Below are 25,961 nucleotides of genomic sequence, written 5' to 3'. Positions count from 1 at the left end.
CAGACCGCTGAGATGCAGTGCCTCAGACCGCTGAGATGCAGTGCCTCAGACCGCTGAGATGCAGTGCCTCAGACCGCTGAGATGCAGTGCCTCAGACCGCTGAGATGCAGTGCCTTAGACCGCTGAGATGCAGTGCCTCAGACCGCTGAGATGCAGTGCCTCAGACCGCTGAGATGCAGTGCCTCAGACCGCTGAGATGCAGTGCCTTAGACCGCTGAGATGCAGTGCCTTAGACCGCTGAGATGCAGTGCCTTAGACCGCTGAGATGCAGTGCCTTAGACCGTTGAGATGCAGTGCCTCAGACCGCTGAGATGCAGTGCCTCAGACCGCTGAGATGCAGTGCCTCAGACCGCTGAGATGCAGTGCCTCAGACCGCTGAGATGCAGTGCCTTAGACCGCTGCGCACTCAGGAGCCAGATATGTCTATGACTGCTTATGACATGTCTATGGCTGCTTATGACATGTCTATGGCATGTCTATGACTGCTTATGACATTCTAACAACATATTGAGGACAGGTACCTCTATCTGCTGCACGGTGAGGTCCAGGAAAGTGTTCTCGTTGCGGACGCTGATGAGGCTCTTGGGGCCTTTACAGCCCATGCTGGTCCCCAGGCCTCCATTCAACTTGACTACCACCAGCTTGTTGAGACTGTCTGCCAGGCTGTCCGGCAGGGGCCGCGCTGCTATCTTATCATAGGGCTGGATCTGTGGAGAGAGAGGAGAGACATTTAATATGTTCTCTTGGTAATGTATGTGGTAACACTTCTGATGTGGGTTGAGGGGGATCTTATCTTCACATTTAATCTATGGAGACTCAGGGACTGAAAAGGACTGAAAAAGGACTAGGGAAGAAATGAAACCACAGAACTTTTTGTTGTTGTTCATTTCTGAAGACAAAGGAAAGGGTGTAATCTTTGACAGGATTATAACACACCAGAACCCTGCATTCAGCTTGAATCAATAAGGTCCTGGCATTTTAAACAGATAGCTGGAGGCTCACACTATACACAATGACAAGGAGCACCCAGGACCGTCAAATCTTAAACAGATGTCCTGTGTGTGTGTGTGTGTGTGTGTGTGTGTGTGTGTTGTGTGTGTGTGGTTTACATGAGTGCATGTGTGATTGACCCTAAGTAACTGAAGGGCATAGGGTCATGGCTCATCCTGTGTGTGATGACTCAGGTCTGCTCACTGCTTTGAGACACCAGAGCCTGGATCTGAGGGCCCAACACACAATGGATACAGCCGACACCACACTGGATACAGCCCCGACACACACTGGATACAGCCCGACACAACACTGGATACAGCCCCGACACACACTGGATACAGCCCGACACACACTGGATACAGCCCGACACACACTGGATACAGCCTAACACACTGGATACAGCCCGACACACACTGGATACAGCCCGACACACACTGGATACAGCCTAACACACACTGGATACAGCCTAACACACACTGGATACAGCCTAACACACTGGATACAGCCCGACACACACTGGATACAGCCTAACACACTGGATACAGCCCGACACATCGGATACAGCCCAACACACTGGATACAGCCCGACACACACTGGATACAGCCCGACACACACCGGATACAGCCCGACACACACTGGATACAGCCCGACACACACTGGATACAGCCTAACACACTGGATACAGCCTAACACACTGGATACAGCCCGACACACTGGATACAGCCCGACACACACTGGATACAGCCCGACACACACTGGATACAGCCTAACACACTGGATACAGCCTAACACACTGGATACAGCCCGACACACACTGGATACAGCCTAACACACTGGATACAGCCTAACACACTGGATACAGCCTAACACACTAGATACAGCCCGACACACACTGGATACAGCCCAACACACACTGGATACAGCCCGACACACACTGGATACAGCCCGACACACACTGGATACAGCCTAACACACTGGATACAGCCTAACACACTGGATACAGCCCGACACACTGGATACAGCCTAACACACTGGATACAGCCCGACACACACTGGATACAGCCTAACATACTGGATACAGCCCGACACACTGGATACAGCCCGACACACTGGATACAGCCCAACACACACTGGATACAGCCTAATACACTGGATACAGCCTAACACACTGGATACAGCCTAACACACTGGATACAGCCTAACACACTGGATACAGCCTAACACACTGGATACAGCCTAACACACTGGATACAGCCCGACACACTGGATACAGCCCGACACACTGGATACAGCCTGACACACACTGGATACAGCCCGACACACTGGATACAGCCCGACACACTGGATACAGCCTAACATACTGGATACAGCCCGCACACACTGGATAGCAGCCTAACACACTGGATACAGCACCGACACAACTGGATACAGCCCGACACACACTGGATACAGCCTAACACACTGGATACAGCCTAACACACTGGATACAGCCTGAAAACACTTATTATGGAGATACTGTATATGGTTGGCTGGAGCTGCTCTAACCTAATCTCTGGTGGGCAGAAGAAATTGGTTACTGTAGATGAGTCTTTATACTGTGGCCACCAATAGCTAAAGAGCAGCAAATCCTTCCGGACGAATCACGATTCCACAGGTAATAGCATCTTTGTAATTTCAGAAGGGGAGGTGAACATTCAGCCCATAGACTGGCCCTTAACTTGCAAAGACAGAGGGGGAGCTCCTCGTTCTAGCATCCCTTCACTCACTGAGGATAACTTAACCAAAACAACAACATCCTAAAGCTATCCTAAAGCTCCTCTTATGTGTAAGAGAGAATGTGTGTGTGTGTAAGAGAGAGAATGTGTGTGTGTATGTGTAAGAGAGAGAATGTGTGGTGTGTGTGTGTGTGTGTGTGTGTGTGTGTGTGTGTGTGTGTGTGTGTGTTGTGTGTGTGTGGTGTGTGTGGGTGGTGTGTGTAAGAGAGAATGTGTGTGTGTGTGTGGTGTGTGTGTGTGTAAGAGAGAGAATGTGTGTGTGTGTGTATGTGTAAGAGAGAGAATGTGTGTGTGTGTGTGTGGTGGTGTGTGTGTAAGAGAGAGAATGTGTGTGTGTGTGTATGTGTAAGAGAGAGAATGTGTGTGTGTGTATGTGTAAGAGAGAGAATGTGTGTGTGTGTGTATGTGTAAGAGAGAGAATGTGTATGTGCATGTGTAAGAGAGAGAATGTGTGTGTGTGTGTGTGTGTAAGAGAGAGAATGTGTGCGAAGCACCACTGCAGCGCGTAATATTTTAAGGTGAACACTGCAGCAAAAGCGAATTCCTTCCTCCACTACTCTTTGGTCCGCGTGTGGCTACAATACGTTGAGTTTCCCAGGGAAGCTATGAAGCGCCGGGGAAGCTATGACGCGCCGGGGAAGCTGTGAAGCGCCGGGGAAGCTGTGAAACCAGCTGTAGACTAGTGCGTGATTGTGTTCATGAGTCTGTTATTAAATGTGTATGTTTACTGCTTTTCATTCAATTCAATATTCATTCATATGGGCAGAATATTGTACATGTAGCTTACAGATTTAATTGTGGCCTAAAATAAATGTGTTCATACGGGCAGAATATTGTAGCCTCGACCCACAGTGCCGTGAAAAGGTATTTTCCCCGTTTCGGATTTTCTCTATTTTTGCATAGTTTTGATACTGAATGTAATCAGATCTTCAACCAAAACCTAATATTAGATAAAGGGAACCTGAGTTTACAAATATTTTATTTCATTAACAAAGTTATGCAACCCACAATTCCCCAGTGTGAGAATGTAATTGCCCCTTTACACTCAATAACCGGTTTGCCACCTTTAGCTGTAATGACTGCAACCAAATGCTTCCTGTAGTTGTTGATCAGTCTCTCACATCGCTGTGGAGGAATTTTGGCCCACTCTTGCATGCAGAACTGGTTTAACTCTACAACATTTGTGGGTTTTCAAGCATTAACTGCTTGTTTCAAGTCCTGCCACAACATCTCAATTGGGATTAGGTCTGGTCATTGACTAGGCCATTCTGAAACTTCAAATTTGATGCTTTTTAGCCATTTTCATGTAGACTTGATTGTGTGTTTTGGATCATTGTCTTGCTCCAAGACCCAGCTGGACTTCAGCTTCAACTCACAGACGGATGGCCTGACATTCTCCTGTAGAATTATCTGATACAGAGCAGAATTCATGGTTTCTTCTATTAAGGCAAGTCCTCCAGATCCTGAGACAGCAAAGCATTCCAAAACCATCACCATCCTTGACCGTTGGTATGAGGTTCTTACTGTGGAATGCAGTGTTTGGTTTTCACCAGACATAATGGGACCCATCTCGTCCAGCAAGTTGACTCAAGTTTGGCAGGAAGCACCTGGATGATCATCAAGACTCTTAGAAGAATGTTCTATGGAAAAACGAGTCAAAAAGTATAACTGTGTTGCTGAGTTAAACCAGTTCTGCATGCAAGAGTGGGCCAAAATTCCTCCACAGCGATGTGAAAGACTGATCCAACGACAGCAGGAAGCATTTGGTTGCAGTCAACGGTGCTAATGGTGGCACAACCACTTATTGAGTGTAAGGGAGCAGGTTCCCTTTATATAATATTAGGTTTTGGATGAAGTGCTGATAACATTCAGTATAAAAAAATATGCAAAAATTAAGAAAATCAGAAAGGGGGCAAATATTTTTTCACGGCACTGTATATAAATGTGTTCATATGGGCCGAATATTGTATATAAAGGCTAAAGGCTAAATAAAGCCTATACTATACCTAGGCTGGTGTCTTTATAGTTCCACAATGTATTTTCGTTTTAAAGAATGTATTTTTGTTTGATCTAGTTTTTACACAATCCATTAACACCAATCCTTCAATATAAAACATTTATCAATAAAAATAAGTAGGCCAAAAACATTTCTTTCAAATAAACATTTTAAACCCTCCATTAACACCAAACATTCGATATAAAACAATTATTTATCAACAAAAAAGGTTTGCAAAATAGAAACATTTATGGGCCAAAAATAAGTAGGCCTAAAACATTTATTTAAAATAACAATAACAAAAAAACAAGCCACAAATAAATCCTCATATTTCTTACTAAGATTAATGTTCTAAAACATGTTCTTGAGTTTAAAATAATCAATACTGAAACTTTCAGATGACGTTTGTGTGTGAATTAAACATGTTCCATTGCTTTCATGAGCTTTTTCTTTCACTGCCCTGAGTTTAAGACAAGGGTTTAGCCATCTTGGAATTAACGAACATTTCCAATAACTTTATTTTCAAGAATCTAATTTCTTCTTAACTTTTTGCTTAAGGTGAAACATAAGAAATATCGCAATAACATTTCCAATAACCTTTTTGAGGAATAGCAACTTTGCTTAAGTTTATAGTTAAGGACAAAATGGCAATTAAGAAGACATTGATTTTTAAGATGGTTTTGTGAATCTGGGACCTGGTCTATTATGGAATTAGAATGTGCTTAGTGTTCTGGGCCCAGATGGACATGTGAATCTGGGACCTGGTCTCTTAGGGAATTAGAATGTGCTTAGTTGTTCTGGGCCCAGATGGATTTTGGAGTATTCACAACTGCAACGTCAAAATGTAGGCAACGCTCTTCAGGTAAGACTCCAGCCATTGAGTGGTGTATTTCTCAACCAGTGACTTCAGATCCTTCTGTTGCTTGTGGTAGTGGGGTCTTTGCCATGGCGGTTCAAAAGCTAAAAAGCTGAAAATGTGAACCATATGTGTGTGTGCTGGAATCTACCCCTACGAATCTACCCATAATCTGCTACAGGAGGACACATCACTACCTCTAGATGGTTCTCCCTAAATGTGGACTGAAGACTAGTGTATGTGTGTCATCACAAACAAGTCACACTATGACATGCTACAGAGTGTGCCAAGTGTCCAGCCCTGACCCCTCTCCCCCCTTCCTCCCCCCTTCCTCTCCCCAAAACAAAAACTGTCCCATCTGAGTTAGTTAAATCAAACCATGTGACTCAATGACAACACACACAGACATATGGTGACCAGACAATTCCACATAAGAGAGGGAGAGATCGAGAGAGATCGAGAGAGCGAGAGAGAGGGAGAGATTGAGCGAGAGAGATCTCGAGAGCGAGAGAGAGGGAGAGAACTAGCGAGAGAGATCGAGAGAGATCAAGAGAGAGCGAGAGAGAGCGAGAGAGCGAGAGAGAGAGAGAGAGAGAGAGGGAGAGCGGGAGAGAGCGAGAGAGAGCGAGAGATACACACCGAGTACACCAAACATTAGAAACAGCCTCAATTCATTGGGTCATGGACTCTACAAGGTGTTGAAAGCGTTCCACAGGGATGCTGGCCCATGTTGACGCCAAAGCTTCCCACAGTTGTGTCAAGTTGGCAGGATGTCCTTTGGGTGGTGGACCATTGTTGATACACATGGGACTCTGTTGAATGTGAAACTCCAGCAGTGTTGCAGTTCTTGACACAAACCGTTGTGCCTGGCACCTACTACCATACCCCATTCAAAAGGCACTTACATGTTTTGTCTTGCCCATTCACCCCCGAGGCACACACACAGTCGTGGCCAAAAGTTTTGAGAATGACACTAATATTCATTTCCACAAAGTCTGCTGCCTCAGTTTGTATGATGGCAATTTGCATATACTCCAGAATGTTATGAAGAGAGATCAGATGAATTGCAATTAATTGCAAAGTCCCTCTTTGCCATGCAAATTAACTGAATCCCCCAAAAACATGTCCACTGCATTTCAGCCCTGCCACAAAAGGACCAGCTGACATCATGTCAGTGATTCTCTCGTTAACACAGGTGTGAGTGTTGACGAGGACAAGGCTGGAGATCACTCTGTCATGCTGATTGAGTTTGAATAACAGACTGGAAGCTTCAAAAGGAGGGTGGTGCTTGGAATCATTGTTCTTCCTCTGCCAACCATGGTTACCTGCAAGGAAACACGTGCCGTCATCATTGCTTTGCACAAAAAGGGCTTCACAGGCAAGGATATTGCTGCCAGTAAGATTGCACCTAAATCAACCATTTATCAGATCATCAAGAACTTCAAGGAGAGCGGTTCAATTGTTGTGAAGAAGGCTTCAGGGCGCCCAAGAAAGTCCAGCAAGCGCCAGGACCGTCTCCTAAAGTTGATTCAGCTGCGGGATCGGGGCACCACCAGTACAGAGCTTGCTCAGGAATGGCAGCAGGCAGGTGTGAGTGCATCTGCACGCACAGTGAGGTGAAGACTTTTGGAGGATGGCCTGGTGTCAAGGAGGGCAGCAAAGAAGCCACTTCTCTCCAGGAAAAACATCAGGGACAGACTGATATTCTGCAAAAGGTACAGGGATTGGACTGCTGAGGACTGGGGTAAAGTCATTTTCTCTGATGAATCTCCTTTCCGATTGTTTGGGGCAACCGGATAAAAGCTTCTCCGGAGAAGACAAGGTGAGGGCTACCATCAGTCCTGTGTCATGCCAACAGTAAAGCATCCTGAGACCATTCATGTGTGGGGTTGCTTCTCAGCCAAGGGAGTGGGCTCACTCACAATTTTACCTAAGAACACAGCCATGAATAAAGAATGGTACTAACACATCCTCCGAGAGCAACTTCTCCCAACCATCCAGGAACAATGTTTTTTCCAACATGATGGAGCACCTTGCCATAAGGCAAAAGTGATAACTAAGTGGCTCGGGGAACAAAACATTGATACTTTGGGTCCATGGCCAATAAACTCCCCAGACCTTAATGCTTGAGAACTTGTGGTCAATCCTCAAGAGGCGGGTAGACAAACAAAAACCCACAAATTCTGACAAACTCCAAGCATTGGTTATGCAAGAATGGGCTGCCATCAGTCAGGATGTGGCCCAGAAGTTAATTGACAGCATGCCAGGGCGGATTGCAGAGGTCTTGAAAAAGAAGGGTCAACACTGCAAATATTGACTCTTTGCATCAACTTCATGTAATTGTCAATAAAAGCCTTTGACACTTATGAAATGCTTGTAATTATACTTCAGTATTCCATAGTAACATCTGACAAAAATATCTAAAGACACTGAAGCAGCAAACTTTGTGAAAATGTATATTTGTGTCATTCTCAAAACTTTTGGCCACGACTGTATACAATCCTTCTCTCAATTGACTCAAGGCTTAATAATCCTTCTTTAACCTGTCTCCTCCCCTTCTTCTACACTGATTGAAGTGAATTTAACAAGTGACATCAATAAGGGATCATAGCTTCCACCTGGATTCATCTGGTCAGTCTGTCATGGAAAGAGCAGGTGTTCTTCATGTTATACACAGTGAGTGAGTGAGTGAGTGAGTGAGTGAGTGAGTGAGTGAGTGAGTGAGTGAGTGAGTGAGTGAGTGAGTGAGTGAGTGAGTGAGTGAGTGAGAAATAGGATAGTGCTGCAGTTACAGCAGGACAGTTTGTCATATCTCTAGCCAGCTATAATCCCAAGTTAAGCTTGCTTTCTTTGAAAATAAACTCCTTGAATACTTCCACTTCAATAAAGTCTGTATGTAGTGGTTGTTATCACTGTGATGATCTAAGTCAGGGTTTACTTATCACTGTGATGATCTAAGTCAGGGTTTAGTTATCACTGTGATAATCTAAGTCAGGGTTTAGTTATCACTGTGATAATCTAAGTCAGGGTTTAGTTATCACTGTGATAATCTAAGTCAGGGTTTAGTTATCATTGTGATAATCTAAGTCAGGGTTTAGTTATCACTGTGATGATCTAAGTCAGGGTTTAGTTATCACTGTGATTATCTAAGTCAGGGTTTAGTTATCACTGTGATAATCTAAGTCAGGGTTTAGTTATCACTGTGATGATCTAAGTCAGGGTTTAGTTATCACTGTGATGATCTAAGTCAGGGTATAGTTATCACTGTGATGATCTAAGTCAGGGTTTACTTATCACTGTGATGATCTAAGTCAGGGTTTAGTTATCATTGTGATGATCTAAGTCAGGGTTTTTTAACTCGGGGCCCACAGTGGGCCCTGGGCATGTCAGAGGTAGGTCGCCAGTTATGACAATACGTCTAGAATCACACACTGTTGCTTCTTAAATTTGGTTCGTTGGACAATTTAGGTCACGGGAGGACGGTCAATTTCTAATTTGAGTGAAAAAGTTTAAAGAACCCCTAATCTAATAATCTGAGGTAAAATGAGGTGATTCAGGCCTGTGAGTATTCTGTCATTATCGCTAACTCTACCTGTTGGAAGGCTGAAGCAAAGCAAACAAACCCAAAGTGTGTGCTAATTAAAGTCATTCTATGTCCATAACCAACTTTCTGTCTACATAACGAAGTAATGAAGACATGATGAATCCTGGCTGGAGTATTGTATTCAACATGAGGAAGTAATGAAGACATGATGAATCCTGGCTGGAGTATTGTATTCAACATGAGGAAGTAATGATGAATCCTGGCTGGAGTATTGTATTCAACATGAGGAAGTAATGATGAAACCTGGCTGGAGTTTTGTATTCAACATGAGGAAGTAATGATGAAACCTGGCTGGAGTATTGTATTCAACATGAGGAAGTAATGATGAAACCTGGCTGGAGTATTGTATTCAACATGAGGAAGTAATGATGAAACCTGGCTGGAGTATTGTATTCAACATGAGGAAGTAATGATGAAACCTGGCTGGAGTATTGTATTCAACATGAGGAAGTAATGATGAATCCTGGCTGGAGTATTGTATTCAACATGAGGAAGTAATGATGAATCCTGGCTGGAGTATTGTATTCAACATGAGGAAGTAATGATGAAACCTGGCTGGAGTATTGTATTCAACATGAGGAAGTAATGATGAAACCTGGCTGGAGTATTGTATTCAACATGAGGAAGTGTCCTACCTACTTTTCTCTGTCCTCACTTTTAGTATGCCCCTCTCTCCATCTCTCTTACCTCGTTCCCTTTCTTCTTGCCAACCTCTCCCTTCTCTATCGTTGTGCCGGTAACAAAAAAGTTGCTGGTTCGAATACCCGAGCCGACAAGGTGAAAAATAATCTGTCAATGTGCCTTTGAGCAAGGCACTTAACCCTAAATTACTCCAAGGGAGCCATACTACTATGGCTGACCATGTAAACAACCCATTTCACTGCACCTATCCAGTGTGACAAAATATTTGAAACAATTCTCCCCCCCTCTACCTCTCCTTCCTCTCCCCCTCGACCTCTCCTTCCCCTCCCCCCTTGACCTCTCCTTCCCCTCCCCCCTTGACCTCTCCTTCCCCTCCCCCCTCGACCTCTCCTTCCCCTCCCCCCTCGACCTCTCCTTCCCCTCCCCCCTCGACCTCTCCTTCCCCTCCCCCCTCGACCTCTCCTTCCCCTCCCCCCTCGACCTCTCCTTCCCCTCTACCGCTCCCATAAGACGGACTCTGTTTGAGAGGAGTGAGTGTAAGTGTGATTCTCTCTCTAATAAATGAGAAGGCCCAGCAGTGAGGGTCTGCTATTGAGGGGGAAACAACCCGGGATTTGTGTTGAGTATGTGACAGTGTGTGTGTGTGTGTGTGACAGTGTGTGTGTGTGCTAGCTAGGCCCAATTTAGCATCAGGTCGTCCATAGCACTTAGCCTCCTCTCCCTCTCTACCCAATGTAAACTCTGCTTCCAGATAGTGACTCAGTGTTTTTCACAACAGCCTGGGTTCTATCAGAACAGCAACAAGACATCAGAGAGGATACAGAGACATCCAGACAGAGAGAACACACTGAAACCACACTACAGAGTGTCTCCTCAGAACTTCTCCACACACACACACATCTTGGATTCCTTCACTTTCCTTTCCTCCATTCTCAATCCCTTCCCAACTGTGACTGAGTTCGAGGTAAAGTCTCAAGGAAAGTGTGCTATAAAGGGAATAGGGTACCATTTGGGACGTTCGTTTGGAACCCAGCCCATACCCCCCCCCGCTCAGAGACCAAAGAGAAATGGAACTGTTTCAGGACGTAATCAGCACAAAGGCTGTGTGTGCATTCCAAAATGGCACCCTATTCCCTATATAGTACACTGCTTTTGACCAGAGTCCAGTATATAGGGAATAGTGTTCCCTTTGGGATGCAGCCTGTGTGTTGGTGCTGGATCAGAATACTCAGTAGTACGACTGACGCACACAGCTGAGAGAATGGACTTCAAAGAGCATCCCTAGAGACATGGCAACCCTGTGGTTTAAAACAGAGAAAACTATGGTAATACTGGAATTCTATACTGAGGGAGAATATGGCAAACTTGTGGTTTTAAACTGAGGGAGAATATGGCAATACTGTGGTTTTATACTGAGAGAAAACTATGGCAAACTTGTGGTTTTATACTGAGGGAGAATATGGCAATACTGTAATTTTATACTGAGAAGAAACTATGGCAACCATGTGGTTTTAAACCCTAATCCTGAGTACCTGTATGTCGGCAGGTAACCTCGTGGTTAGAGCGTTGGACTAGTAACCGAAAGGTCACAAGATTGAATCCCCGAGCTGACAAGGTACAAATATCTGTCGTTCTGCCCCTGAACAAGGCAGTTAACCCACTGTTCCTAGGCTGTCATTGTAAATAAGAATTTGTTCTTAACTGACTTACCTAGTTAAATAAAGGTTAAAAATATAAAAAAATGTCTGAGTCCTCAACATCAGACCTGACAGAAATCTCAGTGGGATGGAAATGTTGTCTGTGTGTCTAAATAAGAATTGGTTCTTGACTTGTCTGGTTAAACAAACATGACACCTGAACAAGTTGGATGTTTGAGATCTTCATTGAGTAAGATGGCGCCGGAGAAGAAGGCTGTTTTACGTGCCCCCAGCCGATTGTGTTTTGTTGTTCGTTTATTTGCGTTGTAACTTTTTTTTAACTTATTTTGTACATAATGTTGCCGTTACCGTCTCTTATGACCGAAAATAACTTCTGGACATCAGGACTGCGATTACTCACCACAGACTAGCAGAATCCTCTTTTTCCTTTCACGACTCTGACGAGCCCGACGCCAAGGATATACTGCTTCCTCGGGAACAGGCCCCGACCCCCGTGATCTGGTTGAAGAGTAGGCGGAGAAAGAGAGAGTCCGAAAGTCGGGCTGCCTTCTGGGAATTCGTAGGCGATCGAATAAACCCCCACTTCCCTCCATTCTGCTAGCGAACGTGCAATCTAATCAACGAGTTACGTGGAAGATTAAACTACCAACGGGACATTAAAAACTTAAACATCTTATGCTTCACGGAGTCATGGCTGAACGACGACAACATCAACATACAGCTGGCTGGTTAAACGATGTACAGGCAGAATAGAACAGCAGCGTCTGGTAAGACAAGGGGCGGCGGTCTATGTATTTTTGTAAACAACAGCTGGTGCACGATATCGGAGGACGTCTCGAGCTATTGCTCGCCTGAGGTAGAGTATCTCATGATAAGCTGTAGACCACACTACCTACCGAGAGAGTTTTCATCTGTATTCTTTGTAGCTGTTTACATACCACTACAGTCAGAGGCTGGTACTAAGATGGCGGAATACAGCAAACAAGAAAACGCTCACCCAGAGGCGGCGCTCCTAGTAGCTGGGGACTTTAATGCAGGGAAACTTAATTCCGTTTTACCAAATTTCTATCAGCATGGTAAATGTGCAACCAGAGGAAAAAGAACTCTGGACCACCTATACTCCACACACAGAGATGCATACAAAGCTCTCCCTCACCCACCATTTGGCAAATCTGACCATAATTCTATCCTCCTGATTCCTGCTTACAAGCAAAAATTAAAGCAGGATTAATAAAAAGTGGTCAGATGAAGCAGATGCTAAGCTACAGGACTGTTTTGCTAGCACAGGCTGGAATATGTTAAGGGGTTCCTCCGATGGCATTGAGGAGTACACCACATCTGTCATTGGCTTCATCAATAAGTGCATCGATGACGTCGTCCCAACAGTGACCCTAAGTACATAGAAGCCATGGATTACAGGCAGCATCCGCACTGAGCTAAAGGCTATAGCTGCCGCTATCAAGGAGCGGGACTCTAACCCGGAAGCTTATAAGAAATCCGCTATGCCCTCCGACGAACCATCAAACAGGCAAAGCGTCAAAACAGGACTAAGATCGAATCGTAGTACACCGGCTCTGATGCTCATTGGATGTGGCAGGGGTTGCAAACCATTACAGACTACAAAGGGAAGCACAGCCGAGAGCTGCCCAGTGACACGAGCCTACCAGACTAGCTAAAGTACTTCTATGCTCACTTCGAGGCAAATAACACTGAAACATGCATGAGAACACCAGCTGTTCCAGAAGACTGTGTAATCACGCTCTCCGCAGCTGATGTGAGTAAGACCTTTAAACAAGTCAACATTCACAAGGCCGCAAGGCCAGACGGATTACCAGGACGTGTACTGCGAGCATGCGCTGACCAACTGGCAAGTGTCTTCACTGACATTTTCAACCTCTCCCTGTCCGAGTCTGTAATACCAACATGTTTCAAGCAGACCACCATAGTCCCTGTGCCCAAGAACACTAAGGTAACCTGCCTAAACGACTACCAACCCGTAGCACTCACGTCTGTAGCCATGAAGTGCCTTGAAAGGCTGGTCATGGCTCACATCAACACCATCATCCCAGAAACCCTAGACCCAATTTGCATACCGCACCAACAGATCCACAGATGATGCAATCTCCATTGCACGCCACACTGCCCTTTCCCACCTCACCTATGTGAGAATACTATTCATTAACTACAGCTCAGCATTCAACACCATAGTGCCCTCAAAGCTCATCAATAAGCTAAGGACCCTGGGACTAAATACCTCCCTCTGCAACTGGATCCTGGACTTCCTGACGTGCCGCCCCCAGGTGGTAAGGGTAGGTAACAACACATCCCCCACACTGTTCCTCAACACAGGGGCCCCTCGGGTGCGTGCTCGGTCCCTTCCTGTACTCCCTGTTCACTCATGACTGCACGACCAGGCACGACACCAACACCATCATTAAGTTTGCAGATGACACAACAGTGGTAGGCCTGATCACCGACAACGACGTGACAGCCTATAGGGAGGAGGTCAGTGGTGCCAGGCTGTGTGGTGCCAGGACAACAACCTCTCCCTCAACACGATCAAGACTAAGGAGATGATTGTGGACTACAGGAAAAAGAGGACTGAGCTCACCCCCATTCTCATTGACGGGGCTGTAGTAGAGCAGGTTGAGAGCTTCAAGTTCCTTGGTGTCCACATCACCAACAAACTAACATGGTCCAAGCACACCAAGACAGTCGTGAAGAGGGCACAACAAAACCTATTCCCCCTCGGGAGACTGAAAAGATTTGGCATGGTACTCAAATCTTCAAAAGGTTCTACAGCTGCACCATCAAGAGCATCCTGACTGGTTGCGTAACTTCCTGGTATGGCAACTGCTCAGCCTCCAACCACAAGGCACTACAGAGGGTAGTGCGAACGGCCCAGTACATCACTGAGGCCAAGCTTCCTGCCATCAAGGACCTCTGTACCAGGCGGTGTCAGAGAAAGGCCCTAAAAATTGTCAAAGACTCCAGCCACCCTAGTCATAGACTGTTCTCTCTGCTACCGCATGGCAAGCGGTACCTGAGTGCCAAGTCTAGGTCCAAGAGGCTTCTAAACAGCTTCTACCCCCAAGCCATAAGACACCTAGTCAAATGGCTACCCAGACTATTTGCAGCGCCACCCCCCCACCCCCTTCTTTACACCACTGCTACTCTCTGTTGTCATCTATGCATAGTCACTTTAATTAACTCTACCTACATGTACATACTACCTCAAATAACCGGTGCCCCCGCACACTTACTCTGTACCGGCACCCCCCTGTATATATTATTATTTCACTGCTGCTCTTTAATTACTTGTTACTTTTATCTCTTATTCTTATCTGTATTTTTTTTAAACTGCATTGTTGGTTAGGGTCTCGAAAGTAAGCATTTCACTGTTAGGTCTACACCTGTTGTATTCGACGCATGTTACTAATAACATTTGATTTGATTTGAGTAGCCCTGCGCTGAGAGGTACTACACCAAGTAACTGTGCTTTTGAACTGAGCTCAATCAGCTCAACTCTGTGCTTTTGAACTGAGCTCAATCAGCTCAACTATGTGCTTTTGAACTGAGCTCAATCAGCTCAACTCTGTGCTTTTGAACTGAGCTCAATCAGCTCAACTCTGTGCTTTGGAACTGAGCTCAATCAGCTCAACTCTGTGCTTTGGAACTGAGCTCAATCAGCTCAACTGGATGTAGAGTAGCAGTAGTGTCTCAGAGCAGCAGGCCTGATCTAGGATCAGATCCTCTCTGTGCTTTGGAACTGAGCTCAATCAGCTCAACTGGATGTAGAGTAGCAGTAGTGTCTCAGAGCAGCAGGCCTGATCTAGGATCAGATCCTCTCTGTCCATGTCATCTTATTCATCGTGATCTAAAACAGGGTTTCTTCATCCTGGTCCTGGAGACCCAAAAGGGTGCAGACAGCTGATTCAAATGATAAAGTCATCAACAGGCTTTGATGATTTGAATCAGGTGGGTAGTGCTGAGGCAACAACTAGTAATGATTAAGAAACACTCACCTGAACGGCCAACCTGAACGGCAAACCTGAACGGCCAGCCTGAACGGCCATACTGGATGAAAGTAGAGAAGACTTGCAAGGTCCTGGTCCTGAATTGAGTCAAGATGAGGACATGAGAAACCTGGTTCTGAATGGAGTCAAGATGAGGATATGAGAAACCTGGTTCTGAATGAAGTCAAGATGAGAGATGAGGATATGAGCTGAAGAGGCACTGCCTTCCTCCCTCCCTTCCTCCCTCCCTCCCTATTACCTGTCATCACTACTACATGACGTAATGCTCCTTTAAAAGGGGCAATCAGCAGTTGTTACATTCATTTCTGGACTTATAAATGTACTATATGTACCCAATGATTGTTGAAGAATATAACTTATAAATGTACTATATCTACCCAATGATTGTTGAAGAATATAACTCAGGGGTGTCAAACGTCCGGCCCGCGGGCCGGATCAGGCCCGCAAAGGGGTTTAATCCGGCCCGCGAGATGATTTTGTAAAGTATAAAAATGAGCTGCAATTTCTCAAAATAAACTGCTGTTCCAATTGCATCCACTGGATGGCGCAATAGCAATTGTGTTAAGCAAGCAAACTGTTTATACCGGAGCAGAGCAAGTAGGTCAAGCAAGTGCAGCCAGTCCGGATGAGCTACTTTGTTTTGCCCGCGATATTTATTACGACTTCTACTTTTAACATTATTTGCTTTGGCACCCTCATTGCCCCAATATGTCTCTGTCAAAAAAGAGAAAAGTGGACGCGGGTCTGGCGGGTCTGAAGAAACAGCAGTCTGTGTTTACTCACAGCCGAGACATCAGTGACGCTGCAGTGAAAGCTAGCTATCTCATTGCTAATGAAATCGCAGTGGCTTCAAAACCATTTAGTGAGGGTGAATTTGTAAAAACATGCATGATGAAGGCAGCGGAGATTGTGTGCCCTGAAAAGCGCCAGGCTTTTGCAAATATCAGCCTGACAAGAAACACAGTTGCAGACAGGATTTCCGATCTTTCAGTGGATTTGGACAGCCAGTTGAAGCAAAAAGTAAAGTCATTTATTGGGTTTTCAGTTGCAATTGATGAAAGCACGGACATTACAGATGTTGCACAACTGGCCATTTTCATCCGCGGAGTTGATGACACATTGACCGTCACCGAGGAGTTCATGGAGTTGGTGCCGATGACAGATACAACGACAGCAGCTGATATTTTCACCGCACTCGTCGGCGCGCTGGACAGGGTCGGAGTGGACTGGTCCCGCGCTGTCAGCCTGGCTACAGATGGTGCGCCCGCAATGATCGGGAAAAAAGCAGGCGTTGTGACAAAGTTCAGAGAGAAAGTGCAATCTGCAAATGGAGGACGTGATTTTTGGACTTTTCACTGTATTTTGCACCAGGAGGCTTTGTGTTGCAAGTCATTAAAGATGGATAACGTCATGAAGGTGGTCATCCAAACTGTTAATTTCATCCGATCCAGAAGCCTGAATCACCGTCAGTTTGACAGCCTTCTCAGAGAGAAAGACCACATCTATGGCCTGCCATACCACACTGAGGTAAGATGGTTAAGCCAAGGTGCTGTGCTTAGGCGTTTCTTTGATTTACGAGAAGAAATTGAACAGTTCATGGAAGAAAAGGGCAAACCAGTGTTAGAATTTAATTCCGCAGAATGGATGCAGGACCTTGCATTTATGGTGGATGTTACAGAGCACCTGAATAACTTGAATAAACAGCTGCAAGGGCGCAACAAAGTCGTCACGCAGTATTATGACAGCATACGTTCTTTCAAGTTGAAGCTGTCATTGTGGGAGACGCAACTCGCCGGTGGTGATGCAGCTCACTTCTCCTGTCTGAAAAATGTGTGCGCGACCCAACATGTGGCAGACATGAAGCGGTTCAAAGATAAAATAACGGGACTGTTACGGGAGTTTGAGCAACGCTTTCAGATTTTTGGTGAACTGGAGAAAGACTTCAACATTTTTTGCTCGCCATTCACCGTGAATCCCTCTGATCTGCCCGTCAGCTTGAAATAATAGACTTGCAGTGTGACTCGGATATGAAGGGCAAATTTGCCGCAGCTGGCTTGGACACATTTTATCAGAATCTCTTGCCAGGTTACCCCAACTTGACAGCCCTCGCTGCAAAACTGTTGTGCATGTTTGGAACCACATATCTTTGTGAGCAAGTTTTCTCTGTAATGAGCATAAATAAAACAAAGCTGTGCTCAAGGCTCACGCACAAGCACTTGAATCACATCCTGAAGTTGGCTGCCACTCAGGATGTGACGCCTGATATTGATGCGCTGGTGAAAGCTAAAAGATGCCAGGTATCAGGAGTCAACTAAACTATGCAACCCCACTTAAAGTGCTGCATGAGACACCCTGATATAGTTCTGTGATCTGTGATATACTTCTGTGAATCACTGAGGCATTGTGTGTTTGTGTGTTCTTTTTCTTTAGAATTTTCAAATAAACTTGAGGTGTTTTATGATTAATAGTGATGTTGTGCTTGTACTATTGTGGACACACTGTCCTCAGGCTCCAGCTTTATGTTGATCGTATTAAAACAAAGAAAACAATCTGAAGTTGTTGTTTTTAAGTTATATATACCATGATTTTACCGGTCCGGCCCACTTGGGAATAGATTTTCCTCCATGTGGCCCCTGAGCTAAAATGAGTTTGACACCCCTGATATAACTTATAAATGTACTATATCTACCCAATGATTGTTGAAGAATATAACTTATAAATGTACTATATCTACCCAATGATTGTTGAAGAATATAACTTATAAATGTACTATATCTACCCAATGATTGTTGAAGAATATAACTTATAAATGTACTATATCTACCCAATGATTGTTGAAGAATATAACTTATAAATGTACTATATCTACCCAATGATTGTTGAAGAATATAACTTATAAATGTACTATATCTACCCAATGATTCTTGAAGAATATAACTTATAAATGTATTATATCTACCCAATGATTCTTGAAGAATATAACTTATAAATGCCTCATGAGCTTAGTTCAACTGTCGTACCCCATCAGAACCCAAAATATATTTTTGTAATCAAAGTAAAGAAGCACTATATTGCCTCAAAACATGGTTAAAACTATCATTTTGATATCATGGATTGTCAGTCTATGAATTTGAGAGTGGTAACATTTCTCCAGCCCCGTCCCTCAGCTGTTTACCCAAACAGGGGCGGGGACTTCACTTTGTTATTACTTCTGATTGCCGCTTTAACATTTGTACTGACTTTTAATAATCTCACAGTGAAGCTGATGTGTCAGAAACAGGATATACAGGTTACCAGATACCAGATATAATTTACTATGATAATGTGGATAATTATACAAATATTCCACAACAAAGGAACCTCTCCCCTCCTATACCAGTGAGCTCTACGGTTGCCTTAAAAGCAGAAGACGACCCTGAACAATAGAAAAAGGTCTTCAACTCTCCAAGGTCTTCTAGAACCTACCTAGCCCAGATGTAAGGCTTGGTTGAAGATGAATAACAAGGACAGCTAAAAGAAGTCTGAAGAATAGGGAGGTTGTGCTGGACTGTGTTCTAATGGAAGCCCTGCCTACCCCAGACCCCATCTCAGTCTTTCTGTCAAGCCCTCTTCTCTTCACAACTTCCCACTGGCTTATCAGAAAGTGAAAACATCTGAAAGAAGATCAAAAGGAGATTGGTCAATTCTCTTTTTGTTACAAATAAATAAATAAATAGAGGAACAGCAGTGAGAGCAAGAAGAACCCTCCAAAGAATAGTGGAACCCTCCAAAGAATAGTGGAACCCTCCAAAGAATAGTGGAACCCTCCAAAGAATAGTGGAACCCTCCAAAGAATAGTGGAACCCTCCAAAGAATAGTGAGTTCTTCCTGTCTCCCAGAAGGTTCCTGAATCCTGTTTCCCAGCAAGCCCATGTCATCCAATCCCTCTGTCCTTCACTCTGCCCCTCCTCCCGAGCTCCAGCTTGGAACACATTGCAAACAATAATTATTATGCAACTGACACACAGTGAGGCCAAGGAGGAAATAAGCCAGGCCAGTCCCGATCCACAGGCCAAGTACTGACACACAGTGAGGCCAAGGAGGAAATAAGCCAGGCCAGTCCCGATCCACAGGCCAAGTACTGACACACAGTGAGGCCAAGGAGGAAATAAGCCAGGCCAGTCCCGATCCACAGGCCAAGTACTGACACACAGTGAGGCCAAGAAGGAATTAAGCCAGGCCAGTTCCGATTCACAGGCCAAGTACTGACACACACTGAGGCCAAGGAGGAAATAAGCCAGGCCAGTCCCGATCCACAGGCCAAGTACTGACACACACTGAGGCCAAGGAGGAAATAAGCCAGGCCAGTCCCGATCCACAGGCCAAGTACTGACACACACTGAGGCCAAGGAGGAAATAAGCCAGGCCAGTCCCGATCCACAGGCCAAGTACTGACACGTTATCAACGCCAGGTTATCAGGTTTGGTTACTTTAACACATCACTCATATCGCCCATCAAGGGTGGATGGCTTTTTGTGGATTAAAACATCTACACCTGTCCCACTGGTCAGTCATCTGGACCACAGAGTTCCTGCTTGCTGAAGCAGTGCAGTTTCACTCGCTCTTTCCTTTGTGAAATGCTTTCGGATTGCAATGTTTCAAAAAGTAGGCCGAACGCCAGGGGAAACCCTGTATAGAAAGCAACCACTGTTCTTACTGTTGGGGGGAAAGAGAAAAAGGGTCCCAGCTTTCTGGTCTGAGTTGTATTTACTATTGAACAAAGGGCACTTTCATCTGCCATTCAAGGCGGGTGCATGGGCCTATACATCACATGTACTGTTATATACCAATAACACGGCTCACCATCACTAATAGGCTACACTTAGCTAACCACTTCCTCAGCTGGTGAATTACAAACAAATGAATGAACCCATCTTCAGGTTCTGCTCTCCTCACGTATGTAGAACACACACCCTCAAGACATAAATCACCAAAACTGCTTGTAAAACACTCAAACATGCTCACACACATCCATCACCCCACACACACACACACAAACACACACACTTTGAAGACTGCTGGTTCATAGGAACAAAGCCATCAATAGTCATTTCAACATGAACAAACTACGACACACCCCACCCAGCCCCACCTCTCTCTCTCACACACAAATGTATATGTTCAGTCCTACACGTAAACAAAACTGTTCAGTCAAAACTGCACAAACAATCTCTCTTAAGGTGCTCTGTCACTTTCTTTCCCTATCCACAAAACAAAATGAGACATCCCTCTCTCTCTATTCTGTCTATTTCTTCCGCTGGTCTCTGTTTCTTTCTATCCTTCTGTCTCTCTCTCTGTCTCTCCCTCCTTCTGTCTCTCTCTCTGTCTCTCTCTCCTTCTGTCTCTGTCTCTCTCCTTTGTCTCTGTCTGCCACTCTCTCTATTCTGTCACTCTCTCTCTCTATTTCATCCCCAGGTCTCTCTCTCTCTCTATTTCATCCCCAGGTCTCTCTCTCTCTATTTCATCCCCAGGTCTCTCTCTCTCTATTTCTTCCCCAGGTCTCTCTCTCTCTATTTCTTCCCCAGGTCTCTCTCTCTCTATTTCATCCCCAGGATCTGTTTCTGGGCCCAGTCAGCTGTGAGAGAAAGCTTGGGGGTTGTGGAGGGAGCCCTGGAGCTCTAGCAGAGACAGGGGGAGCCAGCTGGCTGTGTGCCCAGAGGAAGAGACCCCAAAGCTGGCCTCTCTGTGTGAGCTCTCCCCCTGGCCTCCACTGTGCCCATCTGCCTGAGAGAGTCCACTTCATCACACCGTATTACTGGATCACTCACTGATGAGCTAACAGATACACACAATGTACAGTATATGCAAGTACACACATGCACACACACACAATGTACAGTATATGCAAGTACACACATACAATGTACAGTACACACACACACACACACAATGTACAGTACACACACACACACAATGTACAGTACACACACACACACAATGTACAGTACACACACACACACACAATGTACAGTACACACACACACAGGGTTTTTATTTGAGCCTTACGGAGTCTTCTGGAGGTCTGTGTATCTTGGGCCAGTCCACCGACGGCCCCTTCACCTGCAGAAACCTGTGGAACAGCTTCTTGAATCCATCAAAGTCCTTCCTGGAGACCTGGAATACACAAGGAGTATACATTACAACAACAACATGACTTTATTTACTACATGAGCCACTGAAATGTGTCTTCAGCATATCCCATTTTCCCTAGTAGGCATACAAACAGACAGAGAGAGGATGGGTTACTGGTTGTACCATACATACTGTATACAGAGAGAGGCTGGGTTACTGGTTGTACCATACATATAGACAGAGAGAGGCTGGGTTACTGGTTGCACCATACATATAGACAGAGAGAGGCTGGGTTACTGGTTGCACCATACATACTGTATACAGAGAGGCTGGGTTACTGGTTGCACCATACATACTGTAGACAGAAAGAGGCTGGGTTACTGGTTGCACCATACATACTGTAGACAGAGAGAGGCTGGGTTACTGGTTGCACCATACATACTGTATACAGAGAGAGGCTGGGTTACTGGTTGCACCATACATATAGACAGAGAGAGGCTGGGTTACTGGTTGCACCATACATACTGTATACAGAGAGAGGCTGGGTTACTGGTTGCACCATACATATAGACAGAGAGAGGCTGGGTTACTGGTTGTACCATACAGTGTGCTACATCTCATTTATTTTACAGTCCTCTATTAACCTGGTATTTACTCAAGAGATTGAATGTAAAATGGTGGTATTTACCTAGTAACTTCTGTTTTGTTTCTTTAGAGTTCAGTGAAAGCACTAAGCATCATTGGGCACCAGTTACCAATAGCCTTGAGTTATTAATGCTACCAGATAGCTCCTTGGTAAGTACTAGGTACATTAATGTCAAATTAAACTGGACTATAAAATAACCCCATTCAGTCTGAACATCTTAATACCACAGCATCATACCTGGGTGCAATTCAAATGCTAAATCATTTTAAACACTGTATCTGTGTTTGATTGAGCTTGCCTGTTGCAATGGAACCAATAAAACAAGTCTCAAAAAACAAACTCTGCCCACCTGTCACTCCAGGCAGGCTAAAGCAAACGCTCAAGATGTTGGGAATATTTAAACCGAGTTGTGCATAGTACAGATGAAAAAGCATGCAAATGTAATCTCAGAGGCGCAGGCTGAATGTTTTCATAGTGCATGTAATATGGCTGATTTATTGAAGAGTAGATTTATAAACACATCATCAAACAGCATTTCTGTTTAAAGCCAACCAATATCAACATGATTTTCATGGGTTTTGAACGTATAAACACCTCATTGATGTGAAATGCTTATAGGGGTGTGTGTGTGTGTCATAACTGTGTGTTTGTCTGTGTATAATAAACGGAATATTTGTAAATGCTGTGTGTGTGTATTAAATAACTGTCACTGTAGTGGTTGGTGTGTGTGTGTGTGTGTGTGTGTGTGTGTGTGTGTGTGTGTGTGTGTGTGTGTGTGTGTGTGTGTGTGTGTGTGTGTGTGTGTGTGTGTGTGTGTGTGTGTGTGTGTGTGTGTGTACCTCCTTGTCGACCCCCGTGGCAGTGTCCAGTAGTTTCTCCAGCTCTGCGTGCATGGAGGTCTCCAGCTGCTGCCTCATCACCTCCTGAAACTGGGCCATCCCTCCGTTAGGCACACCCTTACTGAGACCTGAAACACCATGTCAACACTGTTAGATACACCCTTACTGAGACCTGAAACACCACGTCAACTCTGTTAGATACACCCTTACTGAGACCTGAAACACCACGTCAACTCTGTTAGATACACCCTTACTGAGACCTGAAACACCATGTCAACTCTGTTAGATACACCCTTACTGAGACCTGAAACACCATGTCAACACTGTTAGATACACCCTTACTCAGACCTGAAACACCATGTCAACTCTGTTAGATACACCCTTACTGAGACCTGAAACACCATGTCAACTCTGTTAGATACACCCTTACTGAGACCTGTAACACCACGTCAACTCTGTTAGATACACCCTTACTGAGACCTGTAACACCACGTCAACTCTGTTAGATACACCCTTACTGAGACCTGAAACACCACGTCAACTCTGTTAGATACACCCTTACTGAGACCTGAAACACCACGTCAACTCTGTTAGATACACCCTTACTGAGACCTGTAAAACCTGTATTTCCTGGACCAGGAAATACAGGGGAGACACCTTAGACACTCAGACCTGGACCAGGAAATACAGGGGAGACACCTTAGACACTCAGACCTGGACCAGGAAATACAGGGGAGACACCTTAGACACTCAGACCTGGACCAGGAAATACAGGGGAGACACCTTAGACACTCAGACCTGGACCAGAACACCACAGGTCAACACCTTCTACTCTTTAAAATCACATGCCATATTTTAAATAAAGCATTATTAGCAGCACTATTAAGTAGATTTGGTTGATTTTTGTGGTCTCAGTGAGCTTGCCACCATTCGTCATCAAGAATATGAGCTATATGGAGTTATTTACAATGAAAGAGGTGGTAATTTTGTTCCCCTGTCATATAATTGCAACAACAAATAATACATGTAAAGCATAATTCTAATCTGGTTAAATGTGGGTTCTGAGGCCTCATGGTTTAGAACCTGCTCTACAGAGATACTCTACAACGTTAATCAAGCCTAGTACTAGAATGTGGTTTGACTTGACTCCTGTCAGGTTATGGAATGTTGTGCATTCCAACAAGCTACCATATGTTTGATCTGCATGTTGTCATTCACTTTAATTCCCAACAACGTATGCTATAAATGTCACTGAACAGCTGGCATGGACTAGTACCTGTTGTACGAGTTCTGGGTCATGTTCATTTGGCAACAAACTAGGGAAAAAAACTGACACAGGGAGGGACTACCTGGACTTGTCCAATGAGAAAATGAGTGCAGAGAAATCTGGCGCATGAAACCCTCTAATTTTACAGGGAGGGAAGCCTTCCTTAGAGAGAGGTAATCATAGAAGGTGTGCCGCTGGCGCAGCACAGGAGTGTGTGTGTGTGTGTGTGTGTGCATGAGAAATCTAACTTAACCACAAGCCATGGACAAACAGAGCGCTGTGCCTCGGCCAACAGTGAGACAGATGAAAGAGAAACTCAATCTCATTGCTCCCAAGCTAAATCCCATTGCTCCCAAACTAATCCCATTGCTCCCAAGCTAAATCCCATTGCTCCCAAACTCAATCCCATTGCTCCCAAACTAAATCCTATTGCTCCCAAACTAAATCCTATTGCTCCCAAGCTAAATCCCATTGCTCCCAAACTCAATCCCATTGCTCCCAAACTAAATCCTATTGCTCCCAAGCTAAATCCCATTGCTCCCAAACTCAATCTCATTGCTCCCAAACTAAATCCCATTGCTCCCAAGCTAAATCCCATTGCTCCCAAACTAAATCCCATTGCTCCCAAGCTAAATGCCATTGCTCCCAAACTAAATCCCATTGCGCCCAAGCTAAATCCCATTGCGCCCAAGCTAAATCCCATTGCGCCCAAGCTAAATCCCATTGCGCCCAAGCTAAATCCCATTGCTCCCAAGCTAAATCCCATTGCTCCCAAGATAAATCCCATTGCTCCCAAGCTAAAACCCATTGCTCCCAAGCTAAATCCCATTGCTCCCAACTAAATTCCACTGCTCCAAACTAAATCCCACTGCTCCAAACTAAATCCCATTGCTCCAAGCTAAATCCCATTGCTCCCAAGCTAAATCCCATTGCTCCCAAGCTAAATCCCATTGCTCCCAACTAAACCCCACTGCTCCAAACTAAATCGCATTGCTCCAAACTAAATCGCATTGCTCCAAGCTAAATCCCATTGCTTCAAGCTAAATCCCATTGCTCCAAGCTAAATCCCATTGCTCCCAAGCTAAATCCCATTGCTCCAAACTAAATCCCATTGCTCCAAACTAAATCCCATTGCTCCAAATTAAATCCCATTGCTCCAAACTAAATCCCATTGCTCCAAACTAAATCCCATTAACCCTTGTGTTTACGTTTATTCACTTAAAGAGTGTTTCCCAAAGGCTGGGTGAGGAGGTGTAGAGAGACTAGGGACACAATCCTGGGTCAGGAGGTGTAGAGAGACTAGAGACACAATCCTGGGTCAGGAGGTGCAGAGAGACTAGGGACACAATCCTGGGTCAGGAGGTGTAGAGAGACTAGGGACACAATCCTGGGTCAGGAGGTGTAGAGAGACTAGAGACACAATCCTGGGTCAGGAGGTGTAGAGAGACTAGGGACACAATCCTGGGTCAGGAGGTGTAGAGAGACTAGAGACACAATCCTGGGTCAGGAGGTGCAGAGAGACTAGAGACACAATCC

General features: G+C 44.9%; 1 protein-coding gene across 1 annotated transcript in view; it reads right to left on the bottom strand.

The window, feature by feature from the left end:
* Nucleotides 1–25,961, bottom strand: part of LOC115153623 (UTP--glucose-1-phosphate uridylyltransferase) — a 53,873-nt gene that overhangs the window by 12,009 nt on the left and 15,903 nt on the right. Inside the window, exons 2-4 of the mRNA XM_029699261.1 lie at nucleotides 23,159–23,286; nucleotides 21,608–21,715; nucleotides 522–707 (exon numbers count right to left, since the gene is read on the bottom strand). Coding sequence (XP_029555121.1) covers nucleotides 522–707; nucleotides 21,608–21,715; nucleotides 23,159–23,286 — 422 coding nt within the window. The remainder of the gene's footprint in view (nucleotides 1–521; nucleotides 708–21,607; nucleotides 21,716–23,158; nucleotides 23,287–25,961) is intronic.

This window comes from Salmo trutta, chromosome 18 (genome assembly GCF_901001165.1).
Source record: "Salmo trutta chromosome 18, fSalTru1.1, whole genome shotgun sequence".
Taxonomy (NCBI): domain Eukaryota; kingdom Metazoa; phylum Chordata; class Actinopteri; order Salmoniformes; family Salmonidae; genus Salmo; species Salmo trutta.
This window is presented reverse-complemented; position numbering and strand designations above follow the sequence as displayed.